Here is a 21,455-nt window from a genome sequence, read left to right on the forward strand (position 1 = left end):
TCCAACAACTTGGCAACCTGATTTTGAACAACAGTTTTCACACTTGGTTGCATGCTAGGATCTCCTGAGGACTTTGAAAGATTGCAACCCCTGAACCTCACCCCAGTCTAAGTAATTCATACTCTTTTGTTTGGGAAGAGGGTGGAGACCAAACCTGGTGTTTGTACAGCCCCCTAGTTGATTTGCAGAGTGCAGACCATGGTGGGAACCACTCACCCAGTAGATTGTTGTCATCTCACTTCCTTCCATAACTTTCATGTTGCTTTAATTTGGCTTGAATCAAATCACTTTGATTGAACAAAGACACCTTATGCTACTAAAAGCAGAGGAAATGGCTGGCTGAGTAAAAGGTGAAGTCAGGGATGAATGATGCAATGAATTTAAGGAATTTGAGAGTCTTTAGGTCTGAAACCCAAGGAAGGTTCTGTCTTTGAAGGTTACATGGGGCTAAGAAATGATTGCATGCTTTCATAGTCTTTCTTCCTTCTCTAGGCTGTCCCAAATGGGGAATTCTCTTACATAACATTGATTCTATAAATTCGTAACAGACCAGACCCACTTTGGGTTGAATAGAATTTTAGTCTTTTTTTTTTTAATTGAAGAGTTTAACCTCCCTTACTTTTAATAATTTTTGCACTATTTTGATGGGGATATGAATTTTTTTATTTTATTTTATTTTTTTTTTTAATCAGCCATGGATTTACATGTATTCCCAATCCCGATCCCCCCTCCCACCTCCCTCTCCACCCGATTCCTCTGGGTCTTCCCAGTGCACCAGGCCAGAGCACTTGTCTCATGCATTCCACCTGGGCTGGTGATCTGTTTCACCATAGATAGTATACATGCTGTTCTTTTGAAATATCCCACCCTCACATTCTCCCACAAAGTTCAAAAGTCTGTTCTGTATTTCTGTGTCTCTTTTTCTGTTTTGCATATAGGGTTATCGTTATCACCTTTCTAAATTCCATATATATGTGTTAGTATGCTGTAATGTTCTTTATCTTTCTGGCTTACTTCACTCTGTATAATGGGCTCCAGCTTCATCCATCTCATTAGGACTGGTTCAAATGAATTCTTTTTAATGGCTGAGTAATATTCCATGGTGTATATGTACCACAGCTTCCTTATCCATTCATCTGCTGATGGGCATCTAGGTTGCTTCCATGTCCTGGCTATTATAAACAGTGCTGCGATGAACACTGGGGTGCACGTGTCTCTTTCAGATCTGGTTTCCTCAGTGTGTATGCCCAGAAGTGGGATTGCTGGGTCATATGGCAGTTCTATTTCCAGTTTTTTAAGAAATCTCCACACTGTTTTCCATAGCGGCTGTACTAGTTTGCATTCCCACCAACAGTGTAAGAGGGTTGCCTTTTCTCCACACCCTCTCCAGCATTTATTGCTTGTAGACTTTTGGATAGCAGCCATCCTGACTGGCGTGTAATGGTACCTCATTGTGGTTTTGATTTGCATTTCTCTAATAATGAGTGATGTTGAGCATCTTTTCATGTGTTTGTTAGCCATCTGTATGTCTTCTTTGGAGAAATGTCTGTTTAGTTCTTTGGCCCATTTTTTGATTGGGTCATTTATTTTTCTGGAATTGAGCTGCAGGAGTTGCTTGTATATTTTTGAGATTAATCCTTTGTCTGTTTCTTCATTTGCTATTATTTTCTCCCAATCTGAGGGCTGTCTTTTCACCTTACTTATAGTTTCCTTTGTAGTGCAAAAGCTTTTAAGTTTCATTAGGTCCCATTTGTTTAGTTTTGCTTTTATTTCCAATATTCTGGGAGGTGGGTCATAGAGGATCTTGCTGTGATTTATGTCGGAGAGTGTTTTGCCTATGTTCTCCTCTAGGAGTTTTATAGTTTCTGGTCTTACATTTAGATCTTTAATCCATTTTGAGTTTATTTTTGTGTATGGTGTTAGAAAGTGTTCTAGTTTCATTCTTTTACAAGTGGTTGACCAGTTTTCCCAGCACCACTTGTTAAAGAGGTTGTCTTTTTTCCATTGTATATCCTTGCCTCCTTTGTCAAAGATAAGGTGTCCATAGGTTCGTGGATTTATCTCTGGGCTTTCTATTCTGTTCCATTGATCTATATTTCTGTCTTTGTGCCAGTACCATACTGTCTTGATGACTGTGACTTTGTAGTAGAGTCTGAAGTCAGGCAGGTTGATTCCTCCAGTTCCATTCTTCTTTCTCAAGATTACTTTGGCTATTCGAGGTTTTTTGTATTTCCATACAAATTGTGAAATTCTTTGGTCTAGTTCTGTGAAAAATACCGTTGGTAGCTTGATAGGGATTGCATTGAATCTATAGACTGCTTTGGGTAGAATAGCCATTTTGACAATATTGATTCTTCCAATCCATGAACACGGTATGTTTCTCCATCTGTTTGTGTCCTCTTTGATTTCTTTCATCAGTGTTTTATAGTTTTCTATGTATAGGTCTTTTGTTTCTTTAGGTAGATATACTCCTAAGTATTTTATTCTTTTTGTTGCAATGGTGAATGGTATTGTTTCCTTAATTTCTCTTTCTGTTTTTTCATTGTTAGTATATAGGAATGCAAGGGATTTCTGTGTGTTAATTTTATATCCTGCAACTTTACTATATTCATTGATTAGCTCTAGTAATTTTCTGGTAGAGTCTTTAGGGTTTTCTATATAGAGGATCATGTCATCTGCAAACAGTGAGAGTTTTACTTCTTCTTTTCCTATCTGGATTCCTTTTACTTCTTTTTCTGCTCTGATTGCTGTGGCCAGAACTTCCAACACTATGTTGAATAGTAGTGGTGAGAGTGGGCACCCTTGTCTTGTTCCTGATTTCAGGGGAAATGCCTTCAATTTTTCACCATTGAGGGTGATGCTTGCTGTGGGTTTGTCATATATAGCTTTTATTATGTTGAGGTATGTTCCTTCTATTCCTGCTTTTTGGAGAGTTTTAATCATAAATGAGTGTAAATGCTAAAGGATCTTCTCTAGACAGGAAATACAGAAAGGTTGTATAAACGTGAACCCAAAACAACAAAATAAATGGCAACGGGACCACACCTATCAATAATTACCCTAAATGTAAATGGGTTGAATGCCCCAACCAAAAGACAAAGATTGGCTGAATGGATACAAAAACAAGACCCCTATATATGCTGTCTACAAGAGACCCACCTCAAAACAAGAGACACATACAGACTAAAAGTGAAGGGCTGGAAAAAAATATTTCATGAAAACGGAGACCAAAAGAAAGCAGGAGTCACAATACTCATATCAGATAAAATAGACTTTCAAATAAAGGATGTGAAAAGAGACAAAGAAGGACACTACATAATGATCAAAGGATCAATCAAAGAAGAAGATATAACAATTATAAATATATATGCACCCAACATAGGAGCACCGCAATATGTACGGCAAACGCTAACGAGTATGAAAGAGGAAATTAATAGTAACACAATAATAGTGGGAGACTTTAATACCCCACTCACAACTATGGATAGATCAACTAAACAGAAAATTAACAAGGAAACACAAACCTTAAATGACACAATGGACCAGCTAGACCTAATTGATATCTATAGGACATTTCACCCCAAAACAATCAACTTCACCTTTTTCTCAAGTGCACACGGAACATTCTCCAGAATAGATCACATCCTGGGCCATAAATCTGGTCTTGGAAAATTCAAAAAAAATTGAAATCATTCCAGTCATCTTTTCTGACCACAGTGCAGTAAGATTAGATCTCAATTACAGGAAAAAAATTGTTAAAACTTCAAACATATGGAGGCTAAATAACACACTTCTGAATAACCAACAAATCATAGAAGAAATCAAAAAAGAAATCAAAATATGTATAGAAATGAATGAAAATGAAAACACAACAACCCAAAACCTATGGGACACTGTAAAAGCAGTGCTAAGGGGAAGGTTCATAGCATTACAGGCTTACATCAAGAAACAAGAAAAAAACCAAATAAATAACCTAACTCTACACCTAAAGCAATTAGAGAAGGAAGAAATGGGGATATGAATTTTGTGAACAACATGAACCCTTCCTGGGAATGCCACAAAATCAAGAGCAAACCTGAATCATGTATTGAATGTTAATTTGTTTTTAGCAGGTGATCCAGAAAAGGCATATTCCTCTAAAACCTAAAAACTTGAGGAGATAGAAGATGCTATAGAAACAATGCAAATCATAGTTACTTGTGCAAAATTATTAGATCAAAGACTCAACTCTTTTAGCTTGAAATGCATTTGATATATTTGCTTCAGGCAACATGAAATATCTTTGGAGTATAAGGCACTGGCTTAGAAAAAGATTTGGTCTTCCCACAGTATGTTAAAAATAAAAATGTAAAAAAAATGTATTTCCGTTCATCGAAGGCTAAGCATCCATCATGGGACATTCAGGTCTGGTAAAAAATGTTTGATGGTATCAGTTAAAACCTTATTTAAGTAGAAAGGCCAGAACATGTTTGTTAATGAGTATCTGGCAATGTCATCATCTACTTAAGACGGAAGAAAGGGGATAAGATCAAAATTATTCAGTCTCTGAGTGATGAAGGAAGTAAAGCTTGAAGTGACATATACAAACAATGTTTGACATCCATCAATATCAGTTTTATAGACATTAATTATCCAGTGCTCTAAGCTCTCCTTTGAGGTGTATTTTATGATTAAGAGAAAAGATACTGAGAAAAAGGAAACTGATGGAAACAACAATGAGTACTTCCACCTTGGAGGTGTACTCACAACCCAGTACTTTACTCTTGTTTGCAAAAACCCAACGCTTTACACTTCTTTGCAGAATGGAAAGTGAAAGTCACTCAGTCCCGTCCAACTCTTTGTGATCCCCATGGACTATATAGTCCATGAAATTCTCTAGGCCAGAAAACTGGAGTGGTTAGCCATTCCATTCTCCAGGCAATCTTTCCAACCCAGGGTTTGAACCCAGGTCTCCCGCAATGCAGGCAGATTCTTTACCAGCTGAGCCAGAAGGGAAGCCCAAGGATACTGGAATGGGTAATCTATCCCTTCTCCAATGGATATTCCCAACCCAGGAATCAAATGGGGTCTCCTGCATTGCAGGTGGATTCTTTACTAGCTGAGCTACCAGGGAAGCCCAATGGAAAGAACTGCAGAATGGAAAGAACTGACTAATTCTTGTGCTCTGCCTTTTTTTAAGAAATTGAAGTATAGTCAGTTTATAATGTTGTGTTAGTTTCATTGTTGCTATATAAATATTCTTTTTCATATTCTTTTCCATTATGGATTATTCAGTTCAGTTCAGTCTCTCAGCTGTGTCCGACTCTGAGACCCCATGGACTGCAGCACGCCAGACTTCCCTGTCCATCACTCACTCCCGGAGCTTGATCAGACTCACGGGTTATTACATGATACTGATTATAGCTGCCCGTGTTATACAGTAGGTCTTCATTGTTTATCTGTTTTATAGACAGTAGTTTGCATCTGCCAATCCCAAACTCCTAATTTATCCCTCCCCTCGCCCACACTTTCCCCTTTGGTAACCATAAGTTTGTTTACCATGTCTGTGAGCCTGTTTCTGTTTTGTAACTAACTTAATTTGTATTGTATTTTTGATTCTACCTATAAGTGATATCATATAATATTTGTCTTTCTCTGTCTGACTTACTTAGTATGATAATCTCTAGGTCCATCCATGTTACTGCAAATGGCATTTCATTCTTTTTTGTGGCTGAGTAGTATTCTCTGTGTGTGTGTGTCTTCTTTATCCCATGGTTCTATGAATGGACATTTAGGTTGCTTCCATGTGTTGACTCTTGCAAATAGTCTTGCAATGAACATTGAGGTACATGGATCTTTTCAAATTAGAGTTTTCTCCCAGTATATGGCCAGTGCCTTCTTTACTCACTCTTTACCATGTTCTTCCTATAGCAGCCTTGATCAACCTTAAGATCCTTTCTTACTTTTTCCTGGTCTGAATCTTCTACTTCTCTGAACAGAAGTTGCAGAGGAATTTATTCAGACATTATATTTTACTGGTGATTTAAAGCTATTTTTTTTTCTTCTGTGAGTTAAAATTTATTTTGGTAGCCAACAAAAAGATCTCCTTTAGAATTTTGAGTACCTGAATGATTGAAGGTTTAGCTATGCTCTTACACTCTCTTGTTAAGCAGATTGAGTTACATTTAAATTTTTAAATGATTTGAGCCAATAGAGAAAATACTCTGAATTAATTTTAAAAAAAAGCTGTGGATTAATTTTTTAACTTTTTTTTTCAAGGAGACAGCAATTTTCTGTAAAGGACCAGTACTCAACTTTTGTCATTGTAGCATAAAAGCAGAGACAAACCATCAATGAACGGGATTATCTGTGTTCCTAGAAAATTTTATGGATATAGAAATTTGAATGTCATATATTTCTCACATGTCACAAAATTTTATCCTTCTTCTGGTTAAAAAAAAATCATATAAAAACCATTCTTACCTAGCAAGCCATACAAAAACAAACAGCAGGCAGGATTTGCCCTTGGGCTATAGCTTCCCAACCCCTGGTTTAGGAGATTAAATATGTCCCCAACTTGAAAACTTTCACTCAAGCAAAAATTAGTCTGTTTTCGAGTATTCCCATAATCTTTTCACCATCTAATTCTTGAGTAACAAATTGGTCACCTCTCTGGAGTTAACCACATGGATATGCTATGGTAGCCCAGAGTGCTGAGTTGAGGAGGATTTGAGAACCTGACTGGAAGCAATGAGCAGAGAAGGCAGCAGGATGACCACCATATTGGACCTTCATGGCTCTGACCCCTACACTGTCATCTTAAGAGATTCTTCCTGTATTCTCCATTGACAGAAGTCCTAGTTATGTTCTCTAAAACATTTCTCTTAGGCAATCACTTTTTCTTTTAATAATTGAGATTTTCCTTTCTTATTGAATGAAAGATTCTTGAGATTCTATAGTGTTTTACAGTTTTCAAAACTTTCACACACACGATTTCATAGAGCCCCTTAGTAACCCTTTCACCCCTCACCCCTATGTTGCCCCTCCCCTTTCCCCTCTCCCCTCTGGTAACCACTAGTTTGTAGGACATCATTATTTTTAAGTTAGAGACTTTTAAATTTTCCTAGTCATTCAGCTTCCTTCACTCAATATTGATTCTCAAAATTGACAAATGTGTTACTGGTCCATTGCTCATCTTTCTTACTACAGGCAGAAATAGGGCCTGGGGATGAGGAATGAACAGGAAAGGCCACTCACATCTCTAATACCTGCAAATAAGTAGTTGCCATTGGATCTGCTAACATTACAGCTAAATGAATATAATTATACTGAGATTTATTATATCCATTAACATTTGAAAGGCTCTTCTAGGCTGTAAATGGTATTTAAAAATTATTTTCTGTATATTATTGACTACTAGATTACAATAATAAACACTGAAGTGACTGTGGAATTTATAAATATATGGTGCAGATTCTGTGATGTTAATATAGAAATATCAAATAAAACCTGACAAGGTAAATACAGTATCACATATCAAAATGGCTTAAATTGTTGTCCATGGAACACTAGACTTAAATTTGTATGCAGATTGGGTTTTATTATGTTTTTGAAGTTCCCTGGGCGACCTGTCTTGCCAGGGCATTTGGAAATGTTAACTATCATAACCAATGAAAAAAGGCATTAAAAACTCAAACCAGCATAAATCACCCGGATTTGCGGTCTGTCATGAGCTCAACCTGAAGATAGCCTCATATTCCTGTAACATAATTAAAACATCTTAAGAGTTTAGTGACATGTTAAGCATTTATGCTTTTGTGCAGGTGGCATGTGTTAATACGTGTGTGTTTTTATATTAAGGGTTGTGATTAAAGTTTGTTAGAAGAAAATATACGGATGGTGGCACTCGACGTGTTCATATCCTGATGGTGCTAGAGGGCTGGTGTTGGGTGTCAAGGCTATGAACAGAGTTCCTGAGTTGTCGCTCTGAAAATTATAGAATGGAACAAGCCAGATCTGTGTTTGCCTTGAAAGGTATCCAGACTTAATACTACTTTAAAGACATTCTGAAACATTGACTTCAGAATGAGAGCAAACATTCTTTAAGGCCTGGACAAACCCTAAAGGAGTTACTGAAATCTCCTGTTTCAGGCATACATTTTCATAGTAGTGCTCAATGACAAGTCCCTCATTCCTTGCAATCTGACTCTTAGGTACAGGTCTCCAAAGGCTAAAATGAGGGGTATTTTTGTCTGCTTACCTTGCTATATGATTGGGTCTCAGTATATGTAGAAGCACAAAGCTCATCTGTTAAATTGGATTTACTATTCTCAGCCGGTGTCCATATCCATGCCTAAAGGCTCATATTGAGATGGGTTGTAAAATCAGCTATCCTGCCACAAATTGTTCAGTGATCAACTCAAATAAACCTTACTGAAAACTATGTAACATGAAGGAGGTTGAGCCTGGCTCCATGCAAATGCATTAGAAATGTATGCGTTAAAACAAAAATCCTGGAAAACTTAGTCCTCCTTTCCATAAAAAGTATGCAAGGGAGCATCCTTCTTGAAGCAACACATGTTTGACCATGGTGTCTTTCACAAATTTGACTGGTACCCAGTCTTTTGCTCCATGTGAAGAAAAGGAAATCTGACTTGTTGCATGTCTCCTTTTGGATGGACCATCTTGAATGATTTATATTCCTCTTTGGTGGCGTGATGACATGGTGGGAGGGTGCGTGTTGAGTTATCACAAAGAGTCGCACACTTACAAAAGCCTCATCTTTCTCAGCAAAGACTCTTCCTTTCCCTTCATAGAGGAAGAGGAGGACTATGAAAAAACACCTGGGAAAGAGGTGATGAGTTAAGGCTAGGCACAACCTGACTTTGGTTTTAGACAAAATGTGAAATGATGTATCAGTGATAATTCCTAGACTCAGATAAAACTGTGTTTATTCAACAATGTAGTATTTGCTTTCACAGAAATCTTGTGATCTAATGGAGTTGTAGAGCATCCCTTCAGAATGCTTCTAAAATTTTATTGGCACACAGTCCCACCTGTATACATGTGGCCACTTTCTAACTAAAACAGCAGCAGAATTGATTGAGTATCTGCAACAGAGACCATATGGCCAACAAAGCCTAAACTATTTACTCCCTGGCCCTTTGCAGGAAAACTTGGCGGACCCTTTTTCTAGACTCTGATGCTATGCTGTCCAGTAATGGAGCCACAAACTGATGTAGCAGCTGAGTGTTTGCAGTGTGGCTTTGTGAATTGAGATATGTTATACATGTAAAACACGCCAAAGACTTAGTAAAAATAAAGAAAAAGAATATAAAAGATCTCATCAGTTTTATAATATTGATTATATGTTGAAATGATAATATTTTGAAAATTGAGTTCAACAAATATATTAAAATAAATTTTACCTGTTTCTTTTACACTTTTTAAAAAAATAACAACTATTAGAAAATTTTCAATGTGACTCCCATTTGTGGCTCAAATCATATTTTTAGTGACAGTGCTGGTTTAGAGCCTAGGATTTGGAGGCTATTGTCTCTTGAAAAGGTTGGAAAGAGGGAAGATGCAAGGAACAGAAAACAAACTTTTGTAGTTATAAATATCTTCCTGAAACAATAGTCTTCTGTTCGTTTGGTTTGTTTTCTGGTTATGCCAGGTCTTAGTTGATGCACGTGGCATCTTTTAGTTGTGGCATGCAAAGTCTTAGCTGCAGCATGTGGGATCTAGTTCCCTGATGAGGGATCAAACCTCCTTGATCAAACCTCATTGCATTGGGAGCTCAGAGCTTTAGCCACTGGACCTTCAGGGAGGTCCCCAATGTTCTGTTTATTTGGCTATTCCTCATAAGAAGGAATACTGAAAACTAAAGGATTAGGATGTCTATGGAAAAAAAAAAGTTTTAGTTGAGTTCTTCCAGAAGATCCCAAGGCAGAATTCAAATTGGGAGGTGATCCAGGAAGCATCTGGAAGGGAGAGGGATGGCAGGACAGAAAGAGGGCATGGTCACGAGCAGGCAGTTGCTGTGGACACTGGGCTCCTCCCAGTGGGGCACTCTGAGATTTTCTGAAACCCAGCTCAGAGTGGTCCCACCTGGAGGTGAGGAAGTTGGGCTGTTTACCAATTACCAGTACTTGCTGGTTGAGGACTGCTCCTTGGGGCATCAACCTGCCTTCTCCCCAGCACCCCAGCCTGCCCTGCCTGCCTGGAGCCAGAAAAAGCCCTGGAGCCAAAAGGAACAGGTACTTTGAGCTAAAAGCCATTAGCAGGCTTGAGAAGGGTGGGTGCTTGAGACATGAGGTTGGGCTCCTGTAGTATCTGGTGCTGACCCCAAATAATGTTTCATCCTGTAAGTCATGATTTCAACAAACCTTTTTATTATGGTTCCTGGTGTGTGTGCTCAATGTCTTCTCTGAACTTAACAATAGCATGTTGTTGTTCACTCACTAAGTCATGTCTGACTCTTTGTGACCCCATGGACTGCAGTACACCAGGTTCCTCTGTCCGTGGGATTTCCCAGGCAACAATACTGGAGTGGGTTGTCATTTCCTCCTCCAGGGGATCTTTCTGACCCAAGGATCAAATCTGTGTCTCCTACATTGGCAGGAGGGTTCTTACCTCTGAACCACCTGGGAAGCCCCACTAGAACAAATGGGTATATTTATTGTTTCTACACATTATGGATGAGAAAACTAAGCCCGAGCATCATGTGTCCAGGAGAACTGAGCTGGGGTCATAGCCCCAGGTTCTTAGCTCTACCTATGTGGTCACTCATGCCTGACTTGTACTTCTACATGCTTCAGCTCCATAAGGAAATGGAAACATATTGACGTTTTTTAGGTGAGAACAGGAAACTAAAACTTTTGAGAGGGTTATTCTGTAGAATTCCTTAGATATCCATAGGGAAGTAGATACTTATATCCACTTCAGTCGCAAGACTCTGATGCCAAAAAGCATTATCTCTCTTTTGCACAAAGCACAGTCAAAATCAAGAGGTTATAGGCCCTGCTGACTGCCGTGCAGGATGTTAGTGATACAGTTAAATTTGAGAAAACTCCATATCAGTCCCTGTAATGGAAGTTATGGATACATGGTTCACTGAGGACTGGATTCGGTTCCCTTCCCATTCCCCGAACTCTCTTGAAAAGTGTTGTCAGTCCCTGTGGTACCTGTTGGAATCAAGTCTCTCTCTCAGCTTCATTTCCCTTTATTATATTTCTAAGTGACTTGGTAATTCTTTGCGGGCTTCAATAACACTTGTACTATTTAAATTTGAATAACCCCAAAGGATCTAGCTAGGTCAATGGGTTTAAACCACAGGCTTTAGTCTGTGTATTAGTTGATTAAAAACAGATTTTATACATGATGGATCCTTAATAAAGGGAGGGGAAAGCAAGCAGATGTTTGTAAAGTCTAAATGTGTTAGATTGCATTTACTTGGAGCTCTTGCTGACTAGGTTTCAAAGTCTTACCTATGACAATTGAACTTTAAACAGTTTCATGATGCATTTCCTGAGAAATTTCCTGCTCTGAAGGGTCAGCCAAAAAGAAAAGCAAAAGGATTCCCTAAGATGAATGTACAAAAACAAGTGGACAGATGTACCATAAAGTCGTCATGTCCACGTGAAAGACACTGAATAATGGAAGGCCTCGAAATGATTCTCTAGTCTCAGACCATAAAGTAGTTGCAGTTTGTTTTAATTCAAACAGTAGAAAAACAGTTGGCTTTTGTGGTGCTGGCGGTAAAGAGCTTTGAAAGCAAGTTTTTTTTTTTTTATACAAACATGAGATCATTAAGTTGCACATAAATCACTCTGTCTGGTGCATTCTCTGACTTCTTGTGGTATCCCATCCTTCAGGGGAGAAACAGTTCTTCTTCTCCCTTAAAATATGTATACTTGAGATGCTTTGAGTGTCTCAAAGCCGACATGGAAGATTTCCTGTTGGTCTTCCCGTCCAGATGAAATAATTCCCAAAACCTCCCCCTGAACTCTGAACACATGAGAATTACAGACAAAATATTTTTAATGCATTTTAAAGAATAATAACCAAGCTTAAACATAAGTGGGAAGTCTCCAAGGACCAGAAATGAAAGGACGTGCAGAAATGAGAGGGAGGTGGTGAGGGGCCAGTGGGGACCTGAGGGTAAACCTGGTGGGGTGTGTCCCACACGTGGCAGAAGGCTTAGATGCCCCATGCACCTGGAGGACAGGACTCCCCATGTACACACCAGGCTCAAATGGTACCTCGCACCTTCTCTAGGATTGGAGCCAGGCAGGATTCTCATGGAAGGAAGCAGAGGCACTGAGTCAAACCAGGACTTGTGCCTCTGTGGCACATGGGTGTCTTGTGGGAACGCCTTCTCTGGGAAAGCAGCCTCAAGCCCTAATGACTGAGTAGGCACCTCAGCTGCCTGTGTGGTGCCAATCCCCAGATCACAGCACAGGGGACGAAGTTCACGTCAGATGAGCTGTCAGGCAAAAATTACAAGACTTAAGATGAAACCCATTTCTCTTGAAATGTTATGCAAATACAGGAAAATGTGAAATTGCCTTTTCTCAGAAGAGCTTAAGTATAAGTATATTCAGTTCTCTGGAAGTTGTAGAGGAGACGGTTGCATCCAGGAACAGGAACAGAAAGTAATTCAACAAGAAAAGGGAGATGTTATAAAGAACATACTGGAAATGAAAAATGTGGCCAGTGAAATTGAAAAAAAGTTAGACAATAGGATAAACACCGATGAATAGGCATAACTTGTTTAAGAATGACCAGAGAGATTTCTGCTTTAAAATTATGCATTTTAAGCATTCAATAAAAGTGATCCTTTTCCTGACTATACCTTTCTAAATCTCAAATGTAGGAAAGTTAAAAGAGTAAACATCCTCAGAAATAAATTTCCCAGTATAATGAACTGTTATTACCTTTATGAAATTGTTGATTTTCAAAATCTCCCTCATACTCTTTGCAGATCCTTTTACTCAGACGGCATTACAAAACTTAGATCTACCATCAGATTGCCTTTCTGTACCTTCATCATGTCTATGGAATTGGTTATATGTTAAAAACACACTTGCCCTAATCCTTTGCCCTCTCATGCCTCCCTGAGTTTGTTGTATGAGACTGTGCTGTTCCCCACCAATGGGAACTTCTGTGTGCTCACCTCCACCTGCATTCTCTCTTCCCAAGAAACTCCCACTCATGTTCACCATCCTCCCAGTCTCCGAGAAAAAAGTGTCGTCTTGGAAACCTTCTGAAGCAGCCTGACTCTTCCCCTTCTCTTGTTTACAGCATCTCTATCCCAGTGCTATGCTCATTTCTTTGCACATAGGGAGTAGATCTTTTAAGTTTTCTCTGTCATGATCTGGCATGTGGTAGAAGCTTCATCAATACACATGTCGATGGCAAAATGGTACAAATAAAGAGCATAAAGAATCAGAAGCCATGGAGAACTCTTAAGGAATCTTACCCAGAACAGAGTGTTACTGTGGTTGAAAATAAGGTTAATAGTCATTGTGGGGAATTTAAAATTTGATGTTCTACAGACTTGTGGTTGCCAAGGTTGGGGTGGTGGTAGGGTGGATTGGGAGTTTGGAATTCAGTTCAGTCACTCAGTCATGTCCAACTCTTTGTGACCCCATGGACTGCAGCATGCCAGGCTTCCCTGTCCATCACCAACTCCTGGAGCTTGCTCAGACTCATGTCCATCAAGTTGGTGATGCCATCTACCATCTCATCCTCTGTTGTCCCCTTCTCCTCCTGCCTTCAATCTTTCCCAGCATCAGGGTCTTTTCCAATGAATTAATTCTTCCCCTCAGGTGGCCAAAGTATTGGAGCTTCTTTTCAGTATCAGTCCTTCCGATGAATATTCAGGGCTGATTTCCTTTAAGATTGACTGGTTTGATCTCCTCGCTGTCCAAGGGACCCTCAAGAGTCTTCTCCAACACCACAGTTCAAAAGCATCAATTCTTTGGCACTCAGCTTTCTTCATAGTCCAACTCTCACATCCATACATGACTACTGGAAAACCCATAACTTTGAGTAGACGGACCTTTGTTGGCAAAGTAATGTCTCTGCTCTTTAACATGCTATCTAGGTTTATCATAGCTTTTCTTCCAAGGAGCAAGTGTCTTTTAATTTCATGACTGCAGTCACCATCTGCAGATACTTTGGAGCCCAAGAAAATAAAGTCTGTCACTGTTTCTATTGTTTCCCCATCTATTTTCCATGAAGTTTGGGATTAGCAAATGCAAACTATTATATATAGGATGAATAAACAACATGGTCCTACTGTATAGCACAGGGAACTATACATAATATCCTGTGATAAACCATAATGGAAAAGAATATGAAAAAGAATGTGTGTGTGTATATGTATATATATATATAACTGAATCTCCTATACAGCAGAAATTAACACAACATTCTAAATCAATTATACTTCAATAAAATAAATTGTAAAAAATATGGATATTCTAAAGGAATAGGGCATAATTTTAGATTCTTAAGGAGGATATGTGCTAGGTCACTTCAGCTGTGTCTGACTCTTTGCAACCCTATGGACTGTAGCCCTCCAGACTCCTCTGTCCATGGAATTCTCCAGGCTTGAATACTGGAGTAGCTACCCATGCCCTCCTCCAGGGGATCTTCCCGACCCAGAGATCGAACCCACATCTCTTAAGTCTCCTGCATTGTCAGGCAGGATGTTTACCACTAGTGCCACCTGGGAAGTCCATAAGGAGGATAGTAATATGAAAAATGTAACATTCAAGGAAATTTGATTTGGCATTGATAGGCTGATAGGCATAGAATAGAAGCATGTACAGTGAAACGTACTGTGAGTGAATAAACATGTATCATGAGCACTTCTTCTAAATGCCTATAAATGACCATAATGTCAGCAATAGCTGGACAGTTCAGACAGTTCAGGGGATTGACATCAGCCTGCCCATAAGATGGTAAATTCTAAAAATCCAACAGTGGTTGATTTGATATGGGAGTGTATTCCTTCTGTTACTGCCATTTCTGATTTAGATAAGGAATTAGAAATCCAATTACCTCTTCTCTCCCTGGTGCACAACCAGAATATAACCTATGACTAATTAGTCAGTGAAATATGCCCGAGTTCATGCACAAAGCAGGCACAAAAAGAGTAAGAGGTGAACATTTTTAAAACAATCTTTTACATGTGATTTTTCAAAATCTAGTATAAATCTACAAGAACTTGAAACTGTATAGATTTCATTGAGATTTCTTTTAAAATGCACCCATTTTCCCGAGTATAAGTAATTTTATGTATACTAAAGTATTAAAAGTGTGCAGAATAATATTTTCCTCTCTCTCTTTTTTCTGAACAGCAAAACTTGGAGAGTAACCTCACCAACCTTATTAAGAGGAACACGGAACTGGAGACGCTTTTGGCTAAACTCATCCAAACATGTCAACATGTTGAGGTGAGTTTCTCTATGTGCTATTTTTCATATGAAAACTGCTTGATCATGGTTTTTTATACCCTCACCCTTTATATTTTTCTGATGGGAATCTTCTTAAGATTAGTTTTTGCAGAAGCCAGATGTCTAAGATGGATGAAATAAGAAGGAACTAGAACCCTTGAGAATCTCTCTCCATCCACTGCTTTGCTCTGCCCCCACTCTTATCACAGCTCTCCCTAATCCATCTTACCTTAGCATTCCTAAATTTGTAGATTTGAATCACCCCTCCAAACAACACCCCCACCCCGCCAAAAGCACTATTGAAAAGGTGTTGTATTAGTTTCTGATGTCAGCTGTAACAAATTACTGCACACTTGGGTGGCATAAAACAGACACTGATTTTCTTGCTATTCCTAGAGGTCAGAAGTCCAACATCAAGCTGTTGGCAAGGCCTTGCTCATTCTGAAGGCTCTTGGGGAGCCTCTTTTATGCCTCTTCCCACCTCCTAGTGTTTGCAGCCCAGTCCTTGGTGTCCATTGGCTGCTAGATCCATCACTCTAACCTTGGCCTCTGTCATCACATGGCCTTGTCCCTGTGTGTCTCTGTGTCTGTATCCAATTCCCCTTCTTAAAAGGATGCCTGTCATTGGATTAGGCTCCACCCTACTCAAATATGTGTGTGTGCTCAGTCGCATCAGATTCTTTGCAACCCCATGGACTGTAGCCCACCAGGCTCCTCTGTCCATAGGATTTCCCAGGCAAGAATACTGGAGTGCGTTACCATTTCCTCCTCCAGGGGATCTTCCCTATCCAGGGATCGAACCAGTGTCTCTTAAGTCTCCTGCACTGGCAGGTAGATTCTTTGGCACTGCACCAACTGGGAAGCCCACTTCAGTATGAATTCACTGTAACTTGATTCCATATACAAAGACCCCATTTCCAAATAAGGTCATATTTACTAGGGATTAGGTCTTGGACACACTCTTTTTTTTGGGGGGTGGGGTGGGATATAATACAATTCAACTCACTACAGGTGTAATAAATACATCTTAGTTGACAAATATGTTTCCATGAAGTTCACCATAACTGCAGCATGTTGGGATTTAGTCAAGAGCATGCAGGCAGCACTAAAAGCAAGGGCAAGTTGTGGAACACAGGTCTTTGACTGCTTCTGGCAGGAATCTTTCCAGGAAGCATGCGGAGCCTTGTTGATTAAATAGCACTGTAAATAATGATGAAAAAGCATGATGTTCTCATTATTATAGGGTGAAGTGAATATGTATTATAGAATTAGATGGATGAACAAAAAATGATCCGTGTGCTGTATTTTCTTTTTATGATGTGACAGCATTTGATGTTTAGGAAGGACCAGAAGAAAGAATTATTTCTTGTCAGTTTAAGGAAAAAAAATGGAAAAAAAATTACCTGTCTCTTATGGTGAAATCTTACAAATGCTTTATGGATTGAGTGATTATTTCATTCCATTTCAGCTAGATACTTCTTAAAGCATTAGTGTCTGGTTTCTATTATGGCCTTTAGTGATTTCAGAAGAACTGTTGCTCCTAATGCAACATTAGTGTGGCTTGAACTTACAAAACACTGTTCGTCCTAACATGAAAAATTATATTCTGTAATGTTTGGTAATTTCAACCGATAGATAGATGTGTCATTCAAGAAATTTACAAGCAGAGTCTATTTTTAATTCAAAAGATTAGGTATTTAGTTGACATATAGGCTTTTAAAATGAAACTATTACCGAATTGATTGTAGCAGACTTTCAAATAGACAGATAGATGCCATGAGAAATTATTCTAGACAAAGAGTAAAGAATATATTCCATTTGCTGTTGTTATTTCTTTATCAACCGTGTGGAATGGAATGAAATGTGTGTGGGTGAATAAATTTGGTATTTAGGAAATTTCTAGATAAAAATCAGGGGAAATTAATTATAAATAGATAAATAATAATACCAACAGTACCTATTTTTATGTGTTTCTTTATTCAGTTATTCACATTTTCAAGGCAAATGTTTTAAAAATGGAGCATCAAAATCTCACATCAGTTCAGTTCAGTCACTCAGTCGTGTCCAACTCTTTGCGACCCCATGAACCGCAGCACACCAGGCCTCCCTGTCCATCACCAACTCCCAGAGTCTACCCAAACCCATGTCCATTGAGTCTGTGATGCCATCCAACCATCTCATCCTCTGTCGTCCCCTCTCCTCCTGCCCTCAATCTTTCCCAGCATCAGGGCCTTTTCAAATGAGTCAGCTCTTTGCATCAGGTGGCCAAAGTATTGGAGTTTCAGCTTCAACATCAGTCCTTCCAATGAACACCCAGGACTGATCTCCTTTAGGATGGACTGGTTGGATCTCCTTGCAGTCCAAGGGACTCTCAAGAGTCTTCTCCAACACCACAGTTCAAAAGCATCAGCTCTTCAGCGCTCAGCTTTCTTTATAGTCCAACTCTCACATCCATACATGACTACTGGAAAAACCATAGCTTTGACTAGACAGACCTTTGTTGGCAAAGTAATGCCTCTGCTTTTCAATATGCTGTCTAGGTTGGTCATAACTTTCCTTCCAAGGAGTAAGCGTCTTTTAATTTCATGGCTGCAATATCACCATCTGCCGTGATTTTGGCCCAAACAAACAAAGTCAGCCACTGTTCCCACTGTTTCCCCATCTATTTGCCATGAAGTAATGGGACCAGATGCCATGATCTTAGCTTTCTGAATGTTGAGCTTTAAGCCAACTTTTTCACTCTCCTCTTTCACTTTCATCAAGAGGCTCTTCAGTTCTTCTTCACTTTCTGCCATAAGGGTGGTGTCATCTGCATATCTGAGGTCATTGATATTTCTCCTGGCAATCTTGATTCCAGCTTATGCTTCCTCCAGCCCAGCATTTCTCATGATGTACTCTGCATATAAGTTAAATAAGCAGGGTGGCAATATACAGCCTTGACGTACTCCTTTTCCTATTTGGAAGCAGTCTGTTGTTCCATGTCCGGTTCTAACTGTTGCTTCCTGACCTGCATACAGGTTTCTCAAGAGGCAGGTCAGGTGGTCTGGTATTCCCTTCTCTTTCAGAATTTTCCACAGTTTATTGTGATCCACACAGTCGAAGGCTTTGGCATAGTCAATAAAGCAGAAATATATGTTTTTTCTGGAACCCTCTTGCTTTTTCGATGATCCAGCAGATGTTGGCAATTTGATCTCTGGTTCCTCTGCCTTTTCTAAAACCAGCTTGAACATCTGGAAGTTCACAGTTCACATATTGCTGAAGCCTGGCTTGGAGAATTTTGAGTGTTATTTTACTAGCATGTGAGATGAGTGCAATTGTGCAGTAGTTTGAGCATTCTTTAATCAAATGAATCTGCCTTGAAATTTATTTAATCTTTGATAAAGGAACAAGCGAAATGATAAAGCTGGCTTTATCAGAAACTGATTCATACAAATTTGGAGGTTGGGGGTAGTTGGGGAAAAGAGTGCTAGAATAAGACAGCTAAATTCAATGCAGAACTGGTTAGTGACTGAAAGTGAAAGTGAAGTCGCTCAGTCATGTCCTGACTCTTTGCGACCCTGTGGACTGTAGCCCACCAGGGTCCTTGGTCCATGGGGATTCTCCAGACAAGAATATTGGAGTGGGTTGTCATTTCCTCCAGGGGATCTTCTTGTGACCTAAGGGGCAATAAAATCATTATATTTGAGCTAAATACCTTGCATCCCATCAGTTTCCTCTAAGTTAACATTAAACTTAGCAGAGACGAAGCCCTCCTCAATAGTCAATAGAAAATCAAGGTCTTTTACATCCCAACTGAGAGTCAGATAACCCTTCCTTCAGCTGGCTAAATGGAGTGGAATCTAGTATGTCATCCAAAGGAATCAGTCTTCTTTTTGCCTTATTTCTAAGATGTAGATAATTCAGCTTAACCTGACTTTCTGCTCTTTGGGGTCTGGACTCTGTTGATCTGTTGGCGGTATTCACTAAACATGTATTTCTGGGTAAGTGTGTCTGTCAAGTTTTGCCTGCACTCAGTTACTTGGGCTTGTTAAATGGTCACACTGCTTCATTCCATGTGGATCCTCCTCTGTGTGTGTGTTTCCCTGTGCTGGGTGGGAACGACCCTGCCTACACAAAGCTCACTATCTCAACTAAGATGAAAGAGCAATAATACACAATGGGAAAATGAGTTCCCATAAGAGGATTCTGTGTGTGTGTGCTTAGTCGCTCAGCTGAGTCCTACTGTTTGCGACCCCATGGACTGTAGCCCATTAGGCTCCTCTGTCCATGGGATTGTGCAGGCAAGAATACTGGAATGGGTTTTCATTCCCTTCTCCAGGGGATCTTCCCGACCCAGGAATGGAACCAGGGTCTCCTGCATTGCAGGTGGATTCTTTACTGCCTGAGCTGTGAGGAAAGCCCATAAGAGGGTTAGGGATGATATACTTTGGAATTGCAGAGAAGAAATTTCTTCTATCTGGGAACTGGATCAGTTAGTACAGTTTCTGAGCCTGCTTTCAAGGGTATGTAACATTCAGACATATGGAGAGATGGGAGAGGCTCTACTTTCAGGGCAAACTAAGGCATGGAGATGGAAAAATGAAGAGTGTATGTACACACAGTCAGTAGTTCATTCTATAGGAATGCAAGTGTGTGAGGCTGGATAAGTAGGAACTGATTTTGGAGAGATGAGGGGTCAGTGAGCTTTAATATTGCATCTGAGTTTGAACTTGATTTGGTTTTGAAGGTTTAGTGAGGGCTCGAGGAACACTGTGTCAATTCCACAGTTAACATCAGCATCCCTGGCTCTTTTCAGGAAATGATGTTTTTGGGTTATTGGGGAACTAGGATGGATATCTTGATGCAAAATGACCACACATCCAAGGGGAAATGTCCCAGTACTAGTAAACTCCAAAAAAGGTGGTGGGATTGATTAGGCACCAGCCAGCATGACAGTCTTTTTTAAATCAGTTTAGTGGAAAAGAATTTCCTAGTTCACAACCTAGGTTCCTAGACTGTATTTCTTCCTTTTCCTCTTTCTGAAGGTATCCTTGTGTTTGGGTCTGAGCATTCCACGGGAAAATAATCCCCCTGCCAGCTGGAGCTAAAAACACTCAAAAGCACAGAGGCAAATCCCAATTGTTGTAAATTAAATCAATGAGTTCACACCAAATCCTGAGGAAATGCCACATCCTTATAAGTCCACACCTCCTTCCTAGGATTCACTTCTGCTGTTCTTTAGCATGAAAAGAGTTTGAAGGTCTCCCACCCCCATCCTCATTGTTTTCACAACTTTTTTTTTTTAATGAGGGCAAGCAAATGAAATGGCTTTTTGACAGTAAACGACAACTCTTTTGAAAACTAGAGATATGAGGCCAAGGCAGCTTAGGACTCAAGAGAAGGAAGCATTGAAAAGGCAACATCAGGTAGACTCCCAAGAAATGTTTGTGTAATTGGGTAGAATTCCAAAAATTAGTGGGTTTTAGCTACTCAGTTTTGTTTTCTGCAGGAGAAGAATGCAGTCAAAAATTGCCTTGGGATGAGTTTGGAATTAGTTATGGGATGTAGAACAAGTTCATGAAAAGTGGTCAAAATTTGGGTCAGCTACAGAAATTCACAGTTCTAGGTCAAACAGGGACTTTTGTTCTTCATCAACTCATCCGCCTCCCCATTTACTTTTAAAAATCAGAGGGCATAGTTTATTAGCTAGGCAAATGCTTAGAATCACTGATGGATATCATATTCTCCACACATTCTGAGAATCAAGTTCTTTCACAGGAAATATAATACCTGGATGCAGTGTATATGCACTTTGGGGAATTGTAGGTAGCCAATGACTAAATCCACAGTAAGGTGGTAGAGAAAAGCTACAAAATGTTGACTAGTTGCCATAGTAGTTTGGAGATATCACAGGTTCAGCTGACTCCACCGTCCTTGCCCAAGTTCATCCTAGCAGGCCATTCTCTAAGCCAGCATCACATCAAAGGCCTAGCTTTAGCTCCTTTGGCTTATGTTTCCTTGTTTATAATC

At 39.5% G+C, this 21,455-nt stretch overlaps 1 protein-coding gene across 7 annotated transcripts in view; it reads left to right on the forward strand.

The window, feature by feature from the left end:
* The window catches only part of MID1 (midline 1), a 395,471-nt gene that overhangs the window by 299,000 nt on the left and 75,016 nt on the right, over positions 1-21,455 (forward strand). For all 7 annotated transcript variants that reach the window (XM_043895871.1, XM_043895870.1, XM_043895868.1 and 4 more), the window contains one exon: positions 15,351-15,446. In XM_043895871.1, coding sequence (XP_043751806.1) covers positions 15,351-15,446 — 96 coding nt within the window. The remainder of the gene's footprint in view (positions 1-15,350; positions 15,447-21,455) is intronic.

The sequence above is a fragment of the Cervus elaphus genome, chromosome X (assembly GCF_910594005.1).
Source record: "Cervus elaphus chromosome X, mCerEla1.1, whole genome shotgun sequence".
Taxonomy (NCBI): Eukaryota; Metazoa; Chordata; class Mammalia; order Artiodactyla; family Cervidae; genus Cervus; species Cervus elaphus.